The 18,863-nt window shown below is 39.9% G+C and overlaps 1 protein-coding gene across 1 annotated transcript in view; it reads left to right on the top strand.

The window, feature by feature from the left end:
* The window catches only part of slc16a10 (solute carrier family 16 member 10), a 30,233-nt gene extending 16,378 nt beyond the window's left edge, over positions 1-13,855 (top strand). Inside the window, exons 3-6 of the mRNA XM_051138224.1 lie at positions 1,405-1,834; positions 10,766-10,909; positions 11,005-11,233; positions 11,465-13,855. Coding sequence (XP_050994181.1) covers positions 1,405-1,834; positions 10,766-10,909; positions 11,005-11,233; positions 11,465-11,697 — 1,036 coding nt within the window. The 3' untranslated portion in view covers positions 11,698-13,855. The remainder of the gene's footprint in view (positions 1-1,404; positions 1,835-10,765; positions 10,910-11,004; positions 11,234-11,464) is intronic.
* Positions 13,856-18,863: the final 5,008 nt, after the last annotated feature.

Genomic DNA, 18,863 nt, shown 5'->3' on the forward strand with positions numbered 1-18,863 from the left:
TTGAAGTACAGCTTTGACCACTGTAGTAATTAACACATGAATTCACATCATTAGTTCATAAAATAAGTTATTAGGGAATTAATACATTATGACACATTTAACTAATAACAATTTATTGATTACTTAATCTATGAATCATATAGATTGTTCATTAGTTGCTGATGAAGTAATCAATAATAAATGGTTTAGTTCTTCTTGAATTATACATTAACTCATGATTATCTGTGCATTAATTAAGCATGAATTAATGCATATATGTGTACCCGTATTGTAAAGTGTTACTGATATTTTGTTAATTTCCTAGAATAAATATATCAAAACTAAATTTTAAATTAGTAATATGCACTGCAAAGAAAAACAAAATTTTCTCAGTATTTTATTTTTTTTACACCCTCAGATTCCAGATTTTTAAGTAGTTGTATCTCATCCAAATATTGTCCTATCATAACAAACCACACATCAGTGGAAAGCTTATTTATTCAGCTTTTAGACTGAACTGAATGCATGATCTGACCTATATGTTTTTATTCTCTACTATCCTTCCTTGGTGATTTTATGTTCACTGTCAAAAAGGAGCAGTGGATTTGTCTGTAAGCAGTGTGACACATGATTTGAACGACAGTCCTTACTCAGTCCCTTGAGACATTATGTTTCCTGTTCCTTAAGAATTCAGAGTTCAATTCCACAGGCCACAATCAACAACCTGATCAACTCAATGTGAAGGAGATGTGTTGCTCTGTGTGAGGCAAATGGTGGTCATACCAGATACTGACTGGTTTTCAGATGCCTCCGGACCCCCAGCCCACAAATACAGTAAAACGGCACATTTTAGAGTGGCCTTTCATTGTGGCCAGCCTAAGGCACACCTGTGCAATAATCATGCTGTCTAATCAGCATCTTGATATGCCACACCTGTGAGGTGGATGGATTATCTCTGCAAAGAAGTGGTGCTCACTTACACAGATTTAGACAGATTTGTGAACAATATTTGAAAGAAATAGGCCTGTTGTGTACATAGAAAAGTCTTAGATCTTTGAGTTCAGCTCATGAAAAATGGGGGCAAAAACAAAAGTGTTGCGTTTATCAGTTTGGTCAGTGTATATTAATTGTACTGCTTCAGTCTGACACTGGGGTCCCACAAGGCTCTGTACTTGGCCCTTTCTCTTCTCTTCTCTTCTCTTCTCTTCTCTTCTCTTCTCTTCTCTTCTCTTCTCTTCTCTTCTTTTCTCTTTAGAGTCAAAGTGATTTTCTCTTCAGCAGAATCAACTTGTTAATCGCTGACTTGTACGAGGAAGAATTTTGAGAAATTTCACAATTGTGCTTTGATTTACATGAATAGTAGTATTCAGTTTGATCTCTAATGTGCTTTCGAAGCTAATACCGTCTAATGGTGATTCTCTGCAGGTCTCTTGGGCCGTTGTACTTCACCTACGGCATAGTGTTCGCCTGTGGCTGCAGTTTCGCCTATCAGCCGAGTCTGGTGATCCTGGGTCACTATTTCAAGCGGAGGCTGGGGCTGGTGAACGGCATCGTGACGGCGGGCAGCAGCGTGTTCACCATCACGCTTCCCTTCCTGCTGTCCAGCCTGCTGAAACACGCGGGTCTGGCCAACACGCTGCGCGTGCTGAGCATCCTCATGTTCGTGCTCATGCTGGCGGGATTCACCTACAAACCGCTGCTGCCCAAACCCGTCAGCAGCGGCAAGTCGGGCAGCCGCTGTCCCTCGCTCAACAGGGTGTTTAACGTGAACATCTGGAAGTCTCTGGGATACCGCATATGGGCCTTTGGGATCCCCGCGGCCCTGTACGGATACTTCGTGCCTTACGTTCATCTGGTGAGTGTGCTGAATTTCTCAGTTCTGCCTTAGACTTCACAAGGTGCGAGTTTAGTCTCAGGAACCTGCTCACAGAAATTATGTGGATAGTTCACCCAAATGTGAGCATTTTCACTATCTCTCTACTGTTGTCTCAATGGAATAATTATGCACGTAAAATAGCTGAAAATGTGCTCACCCTCAGGCCTTCGAAGATGTAGATGAGATTGTAGAAATGTCATTCCATCACTGTCTCACCAATGGATGCTCTGCAGTGAATGGGTGCCGTCAGAATGAGAGTCCAAACGGCTGATAAAAACATCACAATAATCCACAAGTACCCTCGAAAAAGTGCTTCACTATGCCATAGAAGAACCTTTTTTTGTCTAAATGGTTCCATGAAGAACCTTGAACATCTGAAGAACCTTTCTGTTTCACAAAAGATTCTTTGTGGCAAAAGAAGGTTCTTCAGATTATAAAAAGGTAAGAAAGAGTGAATGGTTCTTTGTGGCATCGCTATGAAGAACCTTTTAAAGCACCTTTATTTTTAAGAGTGTAATCCACACCACTCCACTAGACAAAAACTGAGACAAATCCATCAAGATGTGTTTTAGCATCAGTTTGAAGTTAAAAACAAGTCCACAATCCATAATTACACTTATTCCAGTGAAACTATTCCTTTAAGGCTGGATTACACTACACAGGTTTTGTACAGGTTTTTGGATTCTGGAGTTGATGATGAAACATACTTGATCTCCAACAACTGGATGGAATCATTTTTTTGTGAAACTGGTCAATTAAACCCTGCAGACTGAGTTTGCATTTTGAGTTTGCTCCATTCACAACGTGTCTGTACATTGGTGATGCTTAGCATTCTAAGATCTGTTCAGATTTTAAGAGTCGTATAGTTTATTTCAGCCTTTACTTTCGTCTGTAGAGCACAAAAGAAGATCTTTTGAGAGAAATACTCAAGATTGTGCTGACAGAGACTGGAGCTTGCAAGCTTCTTCAGAAAGGCTGTATTTTCACGTTAAACGATGCTTTGTCTGAGGAACAGACTGAAATTTGTCACAAACGTCCATGCGTTTTGTCTAATTGAGGTTGACCCTGTTGAAGAAAACAGCATATGCTTGTTTAGGTATGTTTTGAAACATTTCCACTGGTCATGTGCTGGTTTAAGCTGATCCTGAGCAGAAGCTAGTTGCTTAGGACCAGCTTAAACCAGCCCAAACCATCAGCCATGCTTCAAAACGTAGCTAACAAGCATATGCTGGTTTTATCAACAGGGGAGGTTGTGATGTTGATGGTGAATGAACCAAACCGTACTCCGATGGCCCACGAGAGCCACGTCTGCAGAGGATCGGTGCGGTTCCTCCATCCGTACGCCGCTCTCCCGCTGTGAGGTTTATCGAAATAAAAGGTCAGTTTGATCTGAGGAGCGCGGGGCGTCGCTGCAGACTGTGCTCTACACAAACACCAGCTCTGTTATTCTAGTATCTCCAGACGTGTTTTGCGCAGGTTAAGTTGCCCTGTAGATGGTGGATGTATTGCAGCGCTGAAAAGGAAAGAGCTTGTTTATCTGTGGAGAGCCGTTCCCTCGTCGGGAATCCTCTGGATGTTTTCCTGCCGCTCTTCGTGGGTCGAGGAGGTTAGCGCCGGACAAACACACAACTCGGCGTGACGTTGTCATCGGCCAGAGGCTGAAGAGCTCACTTGAACTGTTCAAGTCAAAACAAAAGCAAGTTCCTCAGGGTTAGAGGGCACACGGCCTCGCTGGGGTCGGGTGTTGTTTTGAAGTCCTCACAGCGATCTCCGCTCCACTCCAAAACAACACGCGTCACTTCAGATCAACAGCAGGTTTAACGCCTCGAGCTGTTTTCTTCACGTATCTTCTGTTGGCATAGTCTCTAGCAGTCGTGGTTATTAGCGTGCAAGCACTGATATATTAGTCTGAGGTGCTCGTGTGTGGTTGACCAAAGATCAAATTTGCTTACGGATCATTTTTATAGGATGGCAGAAAAGAAAATAAATCTTTTAACCACAAGTGTGAGTGCTCTTTTAAGTCAAGTCACTGTGATTTATACATCACTTTATACAATGCAGATTGTGTTGAAGCAGCTTTTAATTCTGCTGTTGAGCACAATAGAGCACAGTCCGTTTTTTTCAGTTTGTTGTTGATTCAGTGTCCAGCTCAAACTTAGTTCTCTTCCAATAGTGTCTGTGCAGTCAAATCAACAATATTGGCAAATATTAAGTGTCCACAACTAAGAAAGCCAAAAGATGACAGGGGCAAGAAACCCAAACTCCATCAGTGACAGATTATTCCACTTAAAATGGAAATAATCTGGAAGTGTGTGTGTGTATAAGTGTGAACTGAATGTAATGTTTTTAGACACTTAATTGTGTTTTAACTCCATTCAATCTGGCTTTTGTTGAGACTGCCCTTGTTAAGATTTCAAATGACTTATTGGTAGTGACTGACTCAGCACTTTTATCTGTATTAATTCCTCTTGATTGACAGGCAACATTCAATACTATTTCGCATAAACGCTTAGTTGGTGGATTGCAATTCATAGGAATTGTTGATACTTCCTTCACAACTAAGTACAACTAAACTAGTTTCATCTAATATCATGACCGGTGTCCCGCAGGGATCAGTTCTGAATTCGGCATTGATTTTCATTGTCAGACACACAGAGACGAGCCCCTCCGTAATCATCTGCAGTAGTTTCACTTGTCCTGCATTTCATCAGACTCGCTTTCATTTTGTCGGGACGGATTATTCTTTGTATGTGAACAGTGAGCAGTGAGAGAGTGTACGTGTAGATGACGGGTCGCTGGAGGAAGCCTCTGGTCTCGTGATGGGTTCATCCACAGACAGTGCTGACGGTGTCATGACATTGCGTTTCTGAAGTCGCTGAGGTCGGCAGTCATGCGCTGGAGAATCAAGAAATGCGAAAGAGCACTTTTAGCAGTCAGAGTCCGTTCTTTATTCGTTTATGATCACCATCCAGCAGATAAAGGTCAGCGGTTCACCTGCCGTCACACATGAACCAATATCCTCTGCACAGTTCACACACTTGGAAATTTCTTGGACTTGTTTTACATCTTGTCTGTGACAGACAGATTCTCATAACTGAGGGTTTCTTGATCCCTAACACATTGCTTTAATAAAACAACAGCCACAAAGATGTTCATAGGTAACAGAAGCTGCAAAACTCACTCAAAACTCTCTCACGCTTCCACATCTTCAGCACACAGCTAATTTGGCCCGGGCAACGATGGTGCGAGAACCCTGTTGGAATTGCTCCGTTTGTTGTTCTTCTCCAAAATAAATCACATTTTTGAGGGCCTAAACATGCTTGAAAACTCAAGAAACTTTGCACACGTGCCAGAAGTGATCTGGGTTGGTTTTCAGAAGTGGGTGTGGCAAAATGACTCTATAGCACCACCTATAAAACTTCAATGAAGTGCCCCTCGAGCTACGTTTCACATACAGCCATTTCACCCTGCAGCCCAAGACTGGCTACCCACTGAAGCTAAGCAGGGCTGAGCCTGGTCAGTACCTGGATGGGAGACCACCTGGGAAAACTAGGTTGCTGTTGGAAGAGGTGTTAGTGAGGCCAGCAGGGGGTGCTCACCCTGTGGTCTATGTGGGTCCTAATGCCCCAGTGTAGTGATGGGGACACTATACTGTAAAAAGCACCGTCATTCGGGTGAGACGTTAAACCGAGGTCCTGACTCTTTGTGGTCATTAAAAATCCCATGGCACTTCTCGTAAAGAGTAGGGGAGTATCCCCGGTGTCCTGGCCAAATTCCCTCCTCTGGCCTTTGTCAATCATGGCCTCCTAATAATCCCCATTCACTGAATTGGCTCTATCACTCTCTCTTCTCTCCACCTGTAGCTGGTGTGTGGTGAGCGCACTGGCGCCGTTGTCCTGTGGCTGCCGTCGCATCATCCAAGTGGAGGCTGCACACTGGTGGTGGTTGAGGAGAGATCCCCCCATATGATTGTAAAGCGCTTTGGGTGTATAGCAATACACAATGAAAGCGCTATATAAATGCGATCATTCATTCATTCATACATGCACAAAATTTGGTAGACACATGGAACACACTAATACCTGCAAAAAAGTCCCTGGCACAAAGTCTGAATCCCAGCAGGGGATATATTTAGAATATTAAAATATTTAGAATTTTCTCTACAAGTTTTGTGCCATTTTTGCCATTTTCAGGTGTTCTATTTAAACAAACTCGTCCTAGAGATTTAAACAGATCAACACCAAATTTGGTCAGTCTAATCTAAAGCCCTTTGTGACATTAAATTGCAAAGATCTTGAGTTTTCTCTGAATGGTGTCTCCATAGCGGCCTGACAAACTTAAATGTTTCGCCATAGAAAATGTTGTTGTAACTGAGCCATACAATGTCTGATCTGCCCCAAACTTCACATGTTTGATAAGAGTCCTGGCCTGAACACATCTAAAGGCCAATATTCCATTACAATCATAGCGCCACCTGCTGGCAGCAGCAAATTACTTAAACATGCAATGTCCAATCCGCACCAATCTTTCAACCTTTTCGACGCTGATCTAATCATTGTATGTACACACTAACTCCAGCATAATCTGCATAATTTAAAGGCTCACGACAAATATCACTAACTGCATGTCACAGCCATGTTGATTTTTGCTTGATATTCCCAAAAAGTTAGTATTTCTCAACCCCGCTCACACATACTGTCAGGAAAAACATAGAGTCTGAAGGACATGAGCGCAAAATCACACTTCATTAGACATTAATGAAAGCTTTTGGATTTGGTTGGTTTTCTGCATTAACTGGTTATAAAATGTTCATCAAAGTCATAAATATAGACAAAAATGTGCTGAAGCTAACAGCACACAAATGATTCTAATCTTTCATGGACAAACAAGCGACTCGTGAATGACTCGTGAAACTCGTCACCAAAAAAAAGAAAAACAGTTGTGGATCATCCTGATGTCGACAACAAGGTAAAGTTCATTGACATTTTCCACAGGACTGTGAATGTTTGCTGGGATGTGTCCAATGAAGACATGAAAGATCATCATTGTGTGTGTGTGTGTGTGTGTGTGGTTAGCTTCAGCACATTGTGTTTGTCTATACTTGTGACTTGAAAATCAGATGACAGTTTATGACCAAATAATGCAGAAAACCAACCAATTCCAATGGGTTCACGTTCTCTCTCTGTAAATGAAGATCTCAGTGCACTTTACAAAAGATTGATTGCTTGTGCTGCTGGTTTATTTAACTGGATATTTTGCTAGTTATCTTACGTCAACACACTTCGAAAGATGCTGCCAAGACCATAACTCTTACAGTTTCAACACTCCCTCATCTGTGTGAGCCAGCAGGAAAACATGACCTGCATAATGTATTCAAAACATTCAGTTCCTGTGGTAAAATAAGGATGACTAACAGCCCATCTGACAGTCAGTGTGAGAGAGTTTCAGACCCGTTCATGTGTTCAGATCCCTTAAATATTTGTTTTTCCGTGATAAAGTGGCATAAAGACACATGCATGGCTCTGAAAGTGTCTCACACTGACCCCGGCCAACAGCCGTCCTTGTTTTATCACAGGAGCTGATAGCGTATTGTCTGTAAGGTCTTCATGTGTCCAGCGCAGGTCCTGAATCAGCTCACGCAGATGATGTTCAGACCGCCAGGCGTTATGTTCTTCTTCATTTTTTTATGCTGTGTGTCTGTGTGTGGTGGTGGGGCCGCGTGTGGGCCGCTCCTCTCCCAGCCCTCAGATTGGTGTGTTTTGGGAGGAGGAACCCGAATGCCCAGGATCCCGTCTACATCTGCTCCTGTGTTTTCATGTTTCATGTTTCCAGGTCGTCTTCTGTACTAATTGCACACCTCTGGATCTGATCTGCTCCTGTGTTTCTCTCTGAACCGTGTGTGTGTGCGCAGGCTGTACAGCAGTAAGTATGAATAATGGGCATTCATGACAAATGGCTGGCTGGTGTGTTTCACTTACGCACACATGCACACACACACATGTTGTGTTTCCATGTTTTATGGGTTCATTCCATAGGCATAATGATTTTTATACTGTACATACCGTATTTTCTATCGCCCTACACCTAAACCTAGCCCTCACGGGAGACTGTGCACACTTTTACTTTCTTTTACTAAAACTCATTCTGCATGATTTATAAGCCTGTTTCCTCATGGGGACCTTACAAATGTTCCCGCAAGGTCAAAATCTACTGGTATTACTATCCTTGTGGGGACATTTGGTCCCCATAACGTGATAAATACCAGGTACGCACACACACGCACACACACACACGCACACACACACACACACACACACACACACACACACACACACAGTGCTGTGCAGGAAGTGGGTTCAGGTGTCAGTTTGGAGTGCTGTAACAGAGGAGTCCCTAAAACGGGCCCCTTTTCCTGCTTGTTCACTCCGAGTGAATTCCAAGTGAACACACACACACACACACACAGACACAGACACGCCTGCGGCGATTGCTAGAGTTGCTTGAGAAACACGGGAGTGTTCTTTCTAAATGCACCAGTGGCATTCATTTGCAAACGATACTTGTGTGATTCTTCTTCTGTTTCTTTTTCATGTTAAAACATGGACCACGTAGAAATAAAGACCAGACGTATGAATGTTTACCCTTACCAAAAATACATATACTTGAACTTTACTTAAGTATACTTAATAAAATAATCTTTAAGTATATTTTAAGTATACTTTATGTAGTAAGTATACAAATATCAGTGTAATAGTAGTTTACTTGTAAGTGTACCATTTCAGTACTCTTTGGGACTAAATTGGCCCACTTTCTAGTATATAAAGTATACTTTTAAGTATACTTTAAGTGTAACAGTAGTAAACTTGGAGTGCACAACAAGTTTACATCTGTGTTTTTAGTTTGTACCGCAACTATACTAAAAGTGAACTTATAGGTATACTCATAGTTTACTAATTAAATATATGTAGTAGCGTTTTAGTACACTTTGAAGTATAGTCTCAGTAAACTACTAGTTAGTAGTTTTATACTGTAAGTATACTCGTAAATTTTCTTTAAGTGAACTTTACATCATGCTTTAGGTATACTACTGTGTCCCTGTTTAGGTATTAATTTGTATATATTTTGTTATATACAAAACATCAAAAGAAAGAAGGGTATCTGCTTGTAAACAAAAACATTTTATTCTAGCTTCATGCACTCATTTTTATAAACACTTGAATGTGGGTAAGTTTCATAAATAAGGGGGGGAAAAAGGAAGTAATAAACAATATTTTGAACAAAAAGCTGAAACCAAGACTATGAATTGGATTCAGAGTGATAATGAAAACGTAGATGGAGTTGATCAACACCCCAAAGCTGGACAGTCATTATTACCTCTTCATGGGTCACATTTTATTCCATAACGTTACACAGTTTTGATGCGGTTTTATGTCTGATGATCGTGTTAGATTACATGTGGAAGCATCTGTTGTTTCGGTTTTCTCTTTGCATGTGTTTTGGAAATTCTGTACAGAAGATGTGTACTGTGCCCTCTACCATATAACAATAAAAACATGGATTCTAGGAGCACAAGTATATAAATATATTTAGACTTTTTCTAAGTATAAGTCAAGTTTACTTAAATGGCATTTTAAGTATATTTCTGAGAAGCACATAAAGCACATTTCTGAGAAGTGAATGAAAGTATACTTTACTATTTTTAGTTTAAAAGACGTATACGAATAGCACGTTTTTTTTTCATAAGGGTTGTGTTACCACCAGAATTGGGTGGATTACTTACAAATTGTAATCCGTTACTGATTCCAAGTTACATGACAAAAATTGTTAGAAACAAATTCATTACATTACACATTTTAGGAAATATAAACAGCCTACTTTTGGATTATTTTTGTTTGTTTTTCACATTGATTTAAATGGGATCATCTTGTACCATATTTATATTAAAAACACAAAGAGTAAGAAAATATATATTACATCAAGGTTCCCAAACTGGTGTTTATGAAGGAACTGCAGCGTGTTTGTGAGTTTAATGAAAAGCTAATAATTCATTTTAAAAGGTGTTAAATTAAAACAATTAAATAACAGATAATTTGTCTACCTGCATGTCATGTGACCATAAGAGAACCATGAACATGCAAATGGGATAGTTAATTATTAAAATGTATTTTAAAATCTCAAGGTACTTGAAAGAAGGTCGTATGGCAAGGAAGTTTGTGAATTTGTGCATTTTAATGTGTCTTAAAAAACCACAACGAATCCCTCGTGTGTTTGCGCACATTTGGCGAATAAAGCTAATTCTAAAAGACAAAAGCCTTCCGAAGTCATAGAAATACATGGTTAAACAACCTACAGAGTGGTCATTCTAATATAAATGAAAGTGTTCGTCAGTACTTGACGCGATGTTGAAACACTTAAACCTGAAATGATTTCTGTAAATCAGTGCTCAAATGCTGTGTGACCTGTGTAATGACTGATCTCTGTGTGAATGTCCACAAAACTGGAAGACTTTCTGAAAGTATATATTTTAGAAAGGAACATTTAAAAGATAAAACACATGAATTAGGGAGAATCAGTCAATTCTGATTAATTATTGCTATTGAATGAATATGTAGTCATGTATTCCATAAAAAGTAACTGTAGTCTGATTGTCTGATTATGTAATGCAGATTACATGCAGTTCACTTATTACCAAGCTCTAAGATGTTCAGGTACAGGTGTGGATAAAACACGATTAAAGTTCTTGTAATGTGTCACGTTTTGTTGTGTATGAGGGAGTTCAGTCTCACCTTTCCCATACAGACACTGGAGAAAAAGAAAAGTCTGTAGGAAACCTAATGGCCAAATGAATGATATTTAATTCAATGATGTGTTTAGATGTTTCCGTCACTGATCACTGTGTGTCTCTCTCAGATGAAACATGTGGAGGAGCGCTTCGGTCAGGAGGCTAATAAAGAGGTTCTGCTCATGTGTATCGGCATCACGTCTGGAGTGGGTCGTCTGATCTTCGGGAGAGTGGCCGACTACGTACCTGGAGTCAAAAAAGTCTACCTGCAGGTGAGAGACCGATGATCGCACACACCCGCTCTCTCTCACACGCGGTCTGTTACTCCATGCGTGCGTTCGGTGGCTGTGACGTGTGTTCTGCGCAGGTGTCTTCGTTCCTGGTGATCGGGCTGATGTCCATGATGATTCCTCTGTGTCGGGTGTTCGGCGGGCTGATCGCCGTGTGTCTGCTCATGGGCATGTTTGACGGCTGCTTCATCTGCATCATGGCTCCCATTGCGTTCGAGCTGGTCGGCTCCCAAAACGTGTCGCAGGCCATCGGCTTCCTCCTGGGCATGATGTCCATCCCCATGACCGTCGGGCCTCCCATTGCAGGTAATGCATGTGTGCTCACGGTGTGCCACCTGCTGGCCGGAGACAGTACTGCGCCACTGAGTCCAGCTGCTGCTGCAGCAAAAAACAGAAAAACATTTACATTTACAAAGGTTGTAATTGCTGTGTAAATGCATTTATGCCACCTCTGAGCAGCATTAAGCTGTAAAAGACACCCTTCAGAAGAGCCTCTGTCACTCTGTGACCTCGATGCGTGTCTGCTGTTGTGCGCAGGGTTCCTCAGAGACCGTTTGGGCAGCTACGACGTGGCGTTTTACCTGGCAGGCATTCCTCCCATCATCGGCGGGGCCGTGCTGTGTCTGATCCCGTGGGTGGAGGCGCGGAGGAAGAGGAAAGAGGCCAAGACGGAGGCCGACACCACCGAGAAGATGCTGGAGATCAAGAGCGGCACGCAGGACGACGCAGACGGCGAGGTGAAGGCCAAGGAGCCCGAATCGGTCATCTGAGAAGCGTGACGGTCGGACGTTTACAGCGGAGAGACTGACAGACGTGTGTGTGTGTGTGTGCGTGTGCTGAGAGTTTTGATGTGATTTTCTATCCCTGCAGGAAGATGCGTAACGGGCGTAACACAGGGCGTCTCCACAAATGTGATTTTATTTTGAGCTATGCATCTTTCAGAAAGTTTCCTTGAGAGTATTTTTCTACTGAACTTCTAGGCTTCAAAAGGGAAACGGTGTACCGTTGAAGGTTAGACAATCATTGGCGAAGAAGGGAAGTGAAGCCCTGAGAGGATTCATGGGATTTTATGTTAACCAGATTAGGAAGTATTTGTACATTTCATTTACTCTTATAATCGAACTATGAATTGTTTTACGTCAGACTATATGAAGTCATGTTGTGTGATTGTTTTAAAGGGGAACGTCAGCCATGCCATACGTACTCATTTCGGACGATTCCAAAGATGTTTTTGCAAATGCACACTTTAACCGCGAGCGTTTGTTAGAGGGAACGTCGCTGCCAGTGTTTTTATATGCAAAAGGTGTATGACAGTTGAGGAAACATTAGTGCTTAAATGATTATGCGAGCAGAAGTAAAGGGAGTCTTACGAACGCATCGATGTCGTCCCAGTGTCCTCGGCGAGGCGTCGTGTTTTACGGTGTCTGTGTTTGACGGGGAACGCTGCTCTGGAACATTTACAGGGTGGTTTTCATGTGTTGTGCCCTAACCAGAGCAGATCTCAGTGTGGGATTGTTTTCTGTGCTCTTTGAAAAGCTATTTTTTTAACGATGTTTTAGAGAATCTGTCGTGTTTGTTGGCGAGAGCGGGCCAAACGGCCAGCTCGGTCGTCACATTTACTGCCACCGAGGCCTTGACTGAAATAAGCACATATGCAAAGTCCTTTGATTGAGTTTAGTGAATGAATTTGAATGTGATTCTGATTCCTAGTCACATGATACAGTGTTTTTTCAGCGTCTGGAGGTGAATCTGGAGGAGTGTTAGTGTGATCTCCTGTGATCTACCTCATTTGACATGATTCTGGAAATGTTCCTCTGCGGATCGTTAGGGAATTTCTGTAAAATGACACTCGTGTCCACAGTTACAGGAAACTCACTTGAAACGACGACCACCAAGTGCTCATACTTCATACGTGTCCCATGTTTCTTCCTGTTGTTGTTTTTTTTTATATCTTGTATTTCACAGATGTTTTGCAACGAGCTTTATCAGTGCCTTGACAATCTGATTATTGCACAGAGATGAATTGTTGATTTGTATGGAATCAGTGGCACAAGCAACAGCTTCCAAAGCATGTATTTCACTCATTTCAGTATGACACAAACACATTTCACAGAAAAAGAAAAATAACCTGTATCTTAACCTTAAAAGCAGCAATATGTGCAGAGAGGCGTCTGTCTTTTAAATTCATTGGTTTATTAAATTCTCTTTGTTTAAAAAAAAACATTTCCATGTTTTTGAGACGACTGTCTCTTTTTACTTTTTATACATGGTCCTTTTTGTATTTTATTTTTGTAATCTATGCTGTTCATGTAAATCATTGTTGTACACCAAACCAGAAGAGGTTTTGCTGCAAGCGTGCATTAATCACGTGCGCGCGCACAAACACGCGTATTCTGTAATATAATAATGTACGGCTTGGTTTTGATGGCAGGCGTCCGGTCGGCACTCAGCAGTGATTTACTCAGGGTAATAATGCATGTCAAATAACTCCAGGCCTCCGCTAAACACCAAATGATTGACTTACGTTCCTGAAGAACGTTTTGAAAACTTTTCACCTGTCTATTTGTGATTGCAACATTTAAAAATGACATTTAATCAATATCAAAAAAGCAAAATGTATCATTGGTTGCACTTTATTTTATAGTATGTGCACTCAATTACCGTGTACTTGCCAAAGTTAGTATTCAGTTATTGTTAGAATACACAGTATGTGCAGTTCTGTAGAATAAAGTGCTTCTGAAAATAGACTATAACAGAAACTGAATTTCTTCATGATGGAAACACATTATGCTACCGCACTTTCCTTTCAGTGACCTTGATCTCATGAGCTGCATGTCTTCTAGCTTCTGCTATTTTTTGTTGTATGTACCACACAATTGGTATAAATACTATTTTAAACCACAATAAAGAAAACATTATTGGTTTTAAGGATGAAACTTTGTGTTTTTTAAGGTTTTATTAAAGGAGAAGTTCACTTCCAGAACAACAGTTTACAAAAAATGTACTCACCCCCTTGTCATCCAAGATGTTCATGTCTTTCTGTCTTCGGTCGTGATAATGGACTGATATGGTGCCCCGATTTTGAATTTCTAATATGTAGTTTAAATGCAGCTTCAAAGGCTCTAAATGATCCCAGCCGAGGAAGAAGGGTCTTATTTTGTCATTTTTTTCAAAAAATAAAAATTTGTATACTTTTTAGGCACAAAAGCTGGTGTAGCACAGGCTGTGGGATGCACGTTCATGTTCTATTGAATCACGTCGAAAGGTCACGCGGAACCACAGACCCAGTGTTTACAAAGCGAACACGCAAAGACTAAGAAAGTGCAAGTAAGTCAAACGCTGTTTACAGACAAAAAGGTTCAACGATGTGGGACGATTCTGAAGTTGTAGAAGAAAACAAGATGTAGTTTTCCTTCATACTCTACCTTTTTTAGCCGGAGTACACAGATGATGAACTTAGGCGTGATTTGTAGTGTTGTGGATGCGCATCCCAGAGCCTGTGCTACACAAGCTTTTGTGCTTAAAAAGTATACAAATTTTTATTTTTCGGAAAAAAATGACAAGATTAGACCCTTCTTCCTCGGCTGGGGTCGTTTAGAGCCTTTGAAGCCGCATTTAAACTACATTTTAGAAATTCAAAATCGGGGCACAATTAAAGTCCATTATATGAAGAAAAATCCTGAAATGTTTTCCTCAAAAACCGTAATTTCTTCACGACTGAAGACAGAAAGACATGAACACCTTGTATGACAAGGGGGTGAGTAAATAATTTGTGAATTGTTGTTCTGGAAGTGGACTTCTCCTTTAATGATTTTGCAGTGATGCTATAAAAGAACCATTTTGGATCCCCAAAGAACCTTTCATCAAACTTTACTTGAAGCATTGTGAGGCACAAGTTATGAATCTGAAGAACTTTTTTTTTTTTTTAAGAATGTACTTTTAAGAATGTTCTGTTAATGTTAAAGGTTCTTGATGAAACCGTCAGTACTCTTTATTTTTAGGAGAGCATTATGAAGAGTGATGTTTTTTTGTAGATGAGTATCAGGACAACAGGACTCTGTGAGCAAAGCTAAACTGCTTTCAGGTGTGAAATAATAGTCATCGCACCAGACCAGTGTTTCCTTACTCATAACTAGGGATGGCTTGATAGCATAATTTTGGTTTTGGTACAATACCGGAATGTGATGCCTCGGTATTGATACTAAATCGATATCATAGGTGACAAATAACCAGCCTCAAAAGATAAATGAACTGAAAACAGTTTAGTAAGTAATATTAACTTACTAAACATGTATTAGTTTGTTTATCATTTATAACTAATTAATGATCTAGACTGATAAGTGCTGTAGTACTGTTAGGTCGGCTTACCTAATGAATTTTAACAAAGGTTGCTTTACTGTAAAGTGTTATTCTAATAGTCAAAGTATTCAAAATAACATTATTATCTCTCTCTCTCTGATTGGTTTTTAGATTTTAGTTGTGATCAGCTGTGAATAAAAGTTAATCAAATCTATGTTTATGAATAATGAACGATGCACTAACCTGTTGATCTCTAAATTCGTGTTAAAGATCAGGATGAACAGGTGACATATACTTGGCAAGATTTGATGTGTTGCCTCCTGTGTGTAATAAAATATATACCGGTATTTTTCCAGTACTGTGCATCAAGACTCATAACTGTAAAGAGTTATGCTGGTTCCAGCAATCACATGCACCTCCAGTATGAAGACTGAGGGAAAATCAGTCCTGACACAGTGATGAGATGTTCTTCATGCTGTAGAAACCACTGACTCATCTATACAAGACAAAACACGTCAATGTCAAAACACTTCAGGATTTTATTTTCATAGTTTTGGTTTGAAGAAACCAATGTCACCTCAAAAAGCTTGGCTTCCTAACAGTGGCAAACTGTCACTGAAATAAAAGTTATTAAAAGACTTGATAAAATATTTATTGAACTGTTCTTTAGAGCATTTTCATCTGATTTACTCAAAACAAACTTAATAACAGCACTGTTCACTTGTTCCAATGAAAAGATTTCAAAACATACAAACCTCAAAACTCATTTGGAAAATGTCCCAACATTTGCAAACAATTTTTGAAATTGTAAGAGAATATCATTCACTGGAGAGTCTAATAAAAGCCCTGAGGAAGCAGCGAGAAACTATTTCACCGTCAGCAGTTCACAAGCACTGCAAACAGTTCTTCATTATTTGCAGAAACAGTATGAAGTTTATAACTCAGGCCACCGAACCACAGGAAAACTGCAGGACAGGCTCCAGCGGATGGCAGTATTAAGTAACAAAGAGATTCGACCCCGTAACTCACACAAAGAGCCAGATATGACCCTCAAACACCCACATGATTACACAGATTAACAGATGAAACACAGTTTCAACTCAGTTTGCAGTGTTTGTGATTTTGCACATACAGAGACCCAAAAAAGTATTTTAATAATGAAATCACACTTTAAAAAAGATTGTTGCATTAGATACAAAATATCAAAGCCATTGTCAATGACAGAAAGACACACAAACACACTTTAGATCTTCAGCAAATGTCTGTCAGATGTTTTGACTGTAGTGTTGAAGATGAAGAGGCTCAGTGCTGTGAGTTCATGAATGATGCTGATAGTGAATGTGATTCTCCACACCTGTGTGAACTGAAGCACCAAAACAGCTGCTGACTCAAACACACCGTTGATGTTAGTTTAAAGATCCTGCAGCAGCATCACACACACACACACACACACACATCTGGTTTATTATTTTTGTGGGGACTCTCCATAGGTGCAATGGTTTGTATACTGTCCACACTGTATTTTCTATCCCCTTACCCTAAACCTAACCCTTACAGAAAACTTTCTGCATTTTTACTTTCTCAAAAAATCTCATTCTGTATGATTTATAAGCTTTTGTGCCCATGGGGACCTCAAGGGGACCCCACAATGTCAAAAATTTCAGGTTTTACTATCCTTGTGGGGACATTTGGTCCCCACAATGTAGCAAAAACAAGTGTACACACACACACACACACACACACACACACACACACACAGAGACCTGATCAGTCACATTTACACTTTTACAAGTGCCATTTGTATTCAGTTCAGTCTCATTAAAGAGAGACACTTTCTTCTAATGGGCAAAACACAACACTGCTGATCAATCCACACTTTAAGAAAGTCTCACAGTGTGCCTCTGATACAAGGATGTGTACAAGACACAAGTAACATTCACATGCTGTATCTGTCCATCACAGAACAGACTGAGCAATAACTGAAAATACTGGAAACACACACTCAGGTAATATCAATTATTAACAGAAACACCTACAGAAGAGGCCAATCAGGAGTGTGTGTGTGTCTTTGGGAGGAGCGTCGGAGCTCACCTCTTCTTCGGGATCTGAGCAGTGTGACGACCCAAGATCACCCCTCCATACTGGTACTTGGCTGCCTTCTCAGAGGGCTTGAGGATCTGATCACAGACACACGGTGAAAGTGTCTGAGGCGCGTCTTGAGCGTGTCTTGAACATGGCTCAGCTTACATTCAGGCTGCATTTATACTGCAGGTCTTGATTCCCAGTTCTGTTTTGTTGACTACATCATTTTTCTGATGACCATCTTCTTTTAGAAGTGACCCACATCTGCTATCAGCATTTATGCTATACATTCAAATGTACACTACATCAACCCAGAGAAGCTTAGGCTGAAAGCTTAATATCTGATTCATGTCAGATTTATTTTCACATATGAATGAGGCCTAAAACTGATCAGAGAACATCAGAATATGTTTATATATATATATATATATATATAATTCTGTGTATGATGTTAGTTTTCTCAATATATAAAGACATACATTATACTGTACCAAAGTAACACAAGAATGATATATTTGTTACGTTATACCGTACTTTCATTTTGACAGGTTGCCATGAAGTTTCTGTGTATGATGTTAGTTTTCTCAAATTAAACAGTAAAATTCTCATGAAGTGACTCACAGCAGCTCTAGAGATTGAGTTCGTGTGTTTATGTCATCATATAATGAGACGCTATGAGGTTCTAAATGTGCCAAAAAAAAAAAAGATTTGACTGCTATGTAATATACATTTGTCTACAGTCAATGGCTCTTTGTTCAGGTAAATCAGTATATGTTGATGTGCTTGTTGTTTGTTGATGTCGTCTTAATCTGCAGTCCAATAATTCATTCAAATTAACGTTTACAGGACTAGAGTAAACGCCTAGTGGTCAAACTGACTGAATATATTTTGCCAATATCTCACCTTAGACAATACTTACAATTTCTCCCTTAATGTCCATACACTAAACGGATATTTTCATGAAAAAATGGGGAAAAGTATGGTACAAAGGTCGTAGTATGTTTTACTAGACTTACTTCTACAGATGAGATTTTGCCAGTATCTCCTTTGCTGTATGTACAGTGCACAAATATGTTTAGTAAAAAATTACAGTAATTTACCAAAAGTTTTTTTTTTTCCATGTTCAAAAGGTTGTAGTACATTCATAAACTTACTACAGGTGAGATTTTATAATCGTGGGTACATCTCATGTCTGTCAAGTATATTTTTTATATATTTTCATCAATATAAAGCCCCGATGCTTAATTTTCTAGAACACAATTATATTTTTCCCAATCACACTGCTCATTAAAAATGATGTTCATATCATATACAACCCTGATATTCAGCTGTCCGATTTTGTAAAGTTGCTCATTCTACTCTGCATTTAAGAATGAAAATGACCTCAAATATAAATTAATTTCATAGTTTTACCTTCAGTTAGATTAGGTTATCAAGACATTTGGGTGTGCGCTTCAAAAATAACACGTGTTTATTGTGATATAACTTGTTTTATTTGTGTACGAAAAACCATTGTCAGCTAAGTTACCCACTAGAACACCCCCTCAAAGAGGAA

The sequence above is a fragment of the Labeo rohita genome, chromosome 20, assembly GCF_022985175.1.
Source record: "Labeo rohita strain BAU-BD-2019 chromosome 20, IGBB_LRoh.1.0, whole genome shotgun sequence".
Taxonomy (NCBI): domain Eukaryota; kingdom Metazoa; phylum Chordata; class Actinopteri; order Cypriniformes; family Cyprinidae; genus Labeo; species Labeo rohita.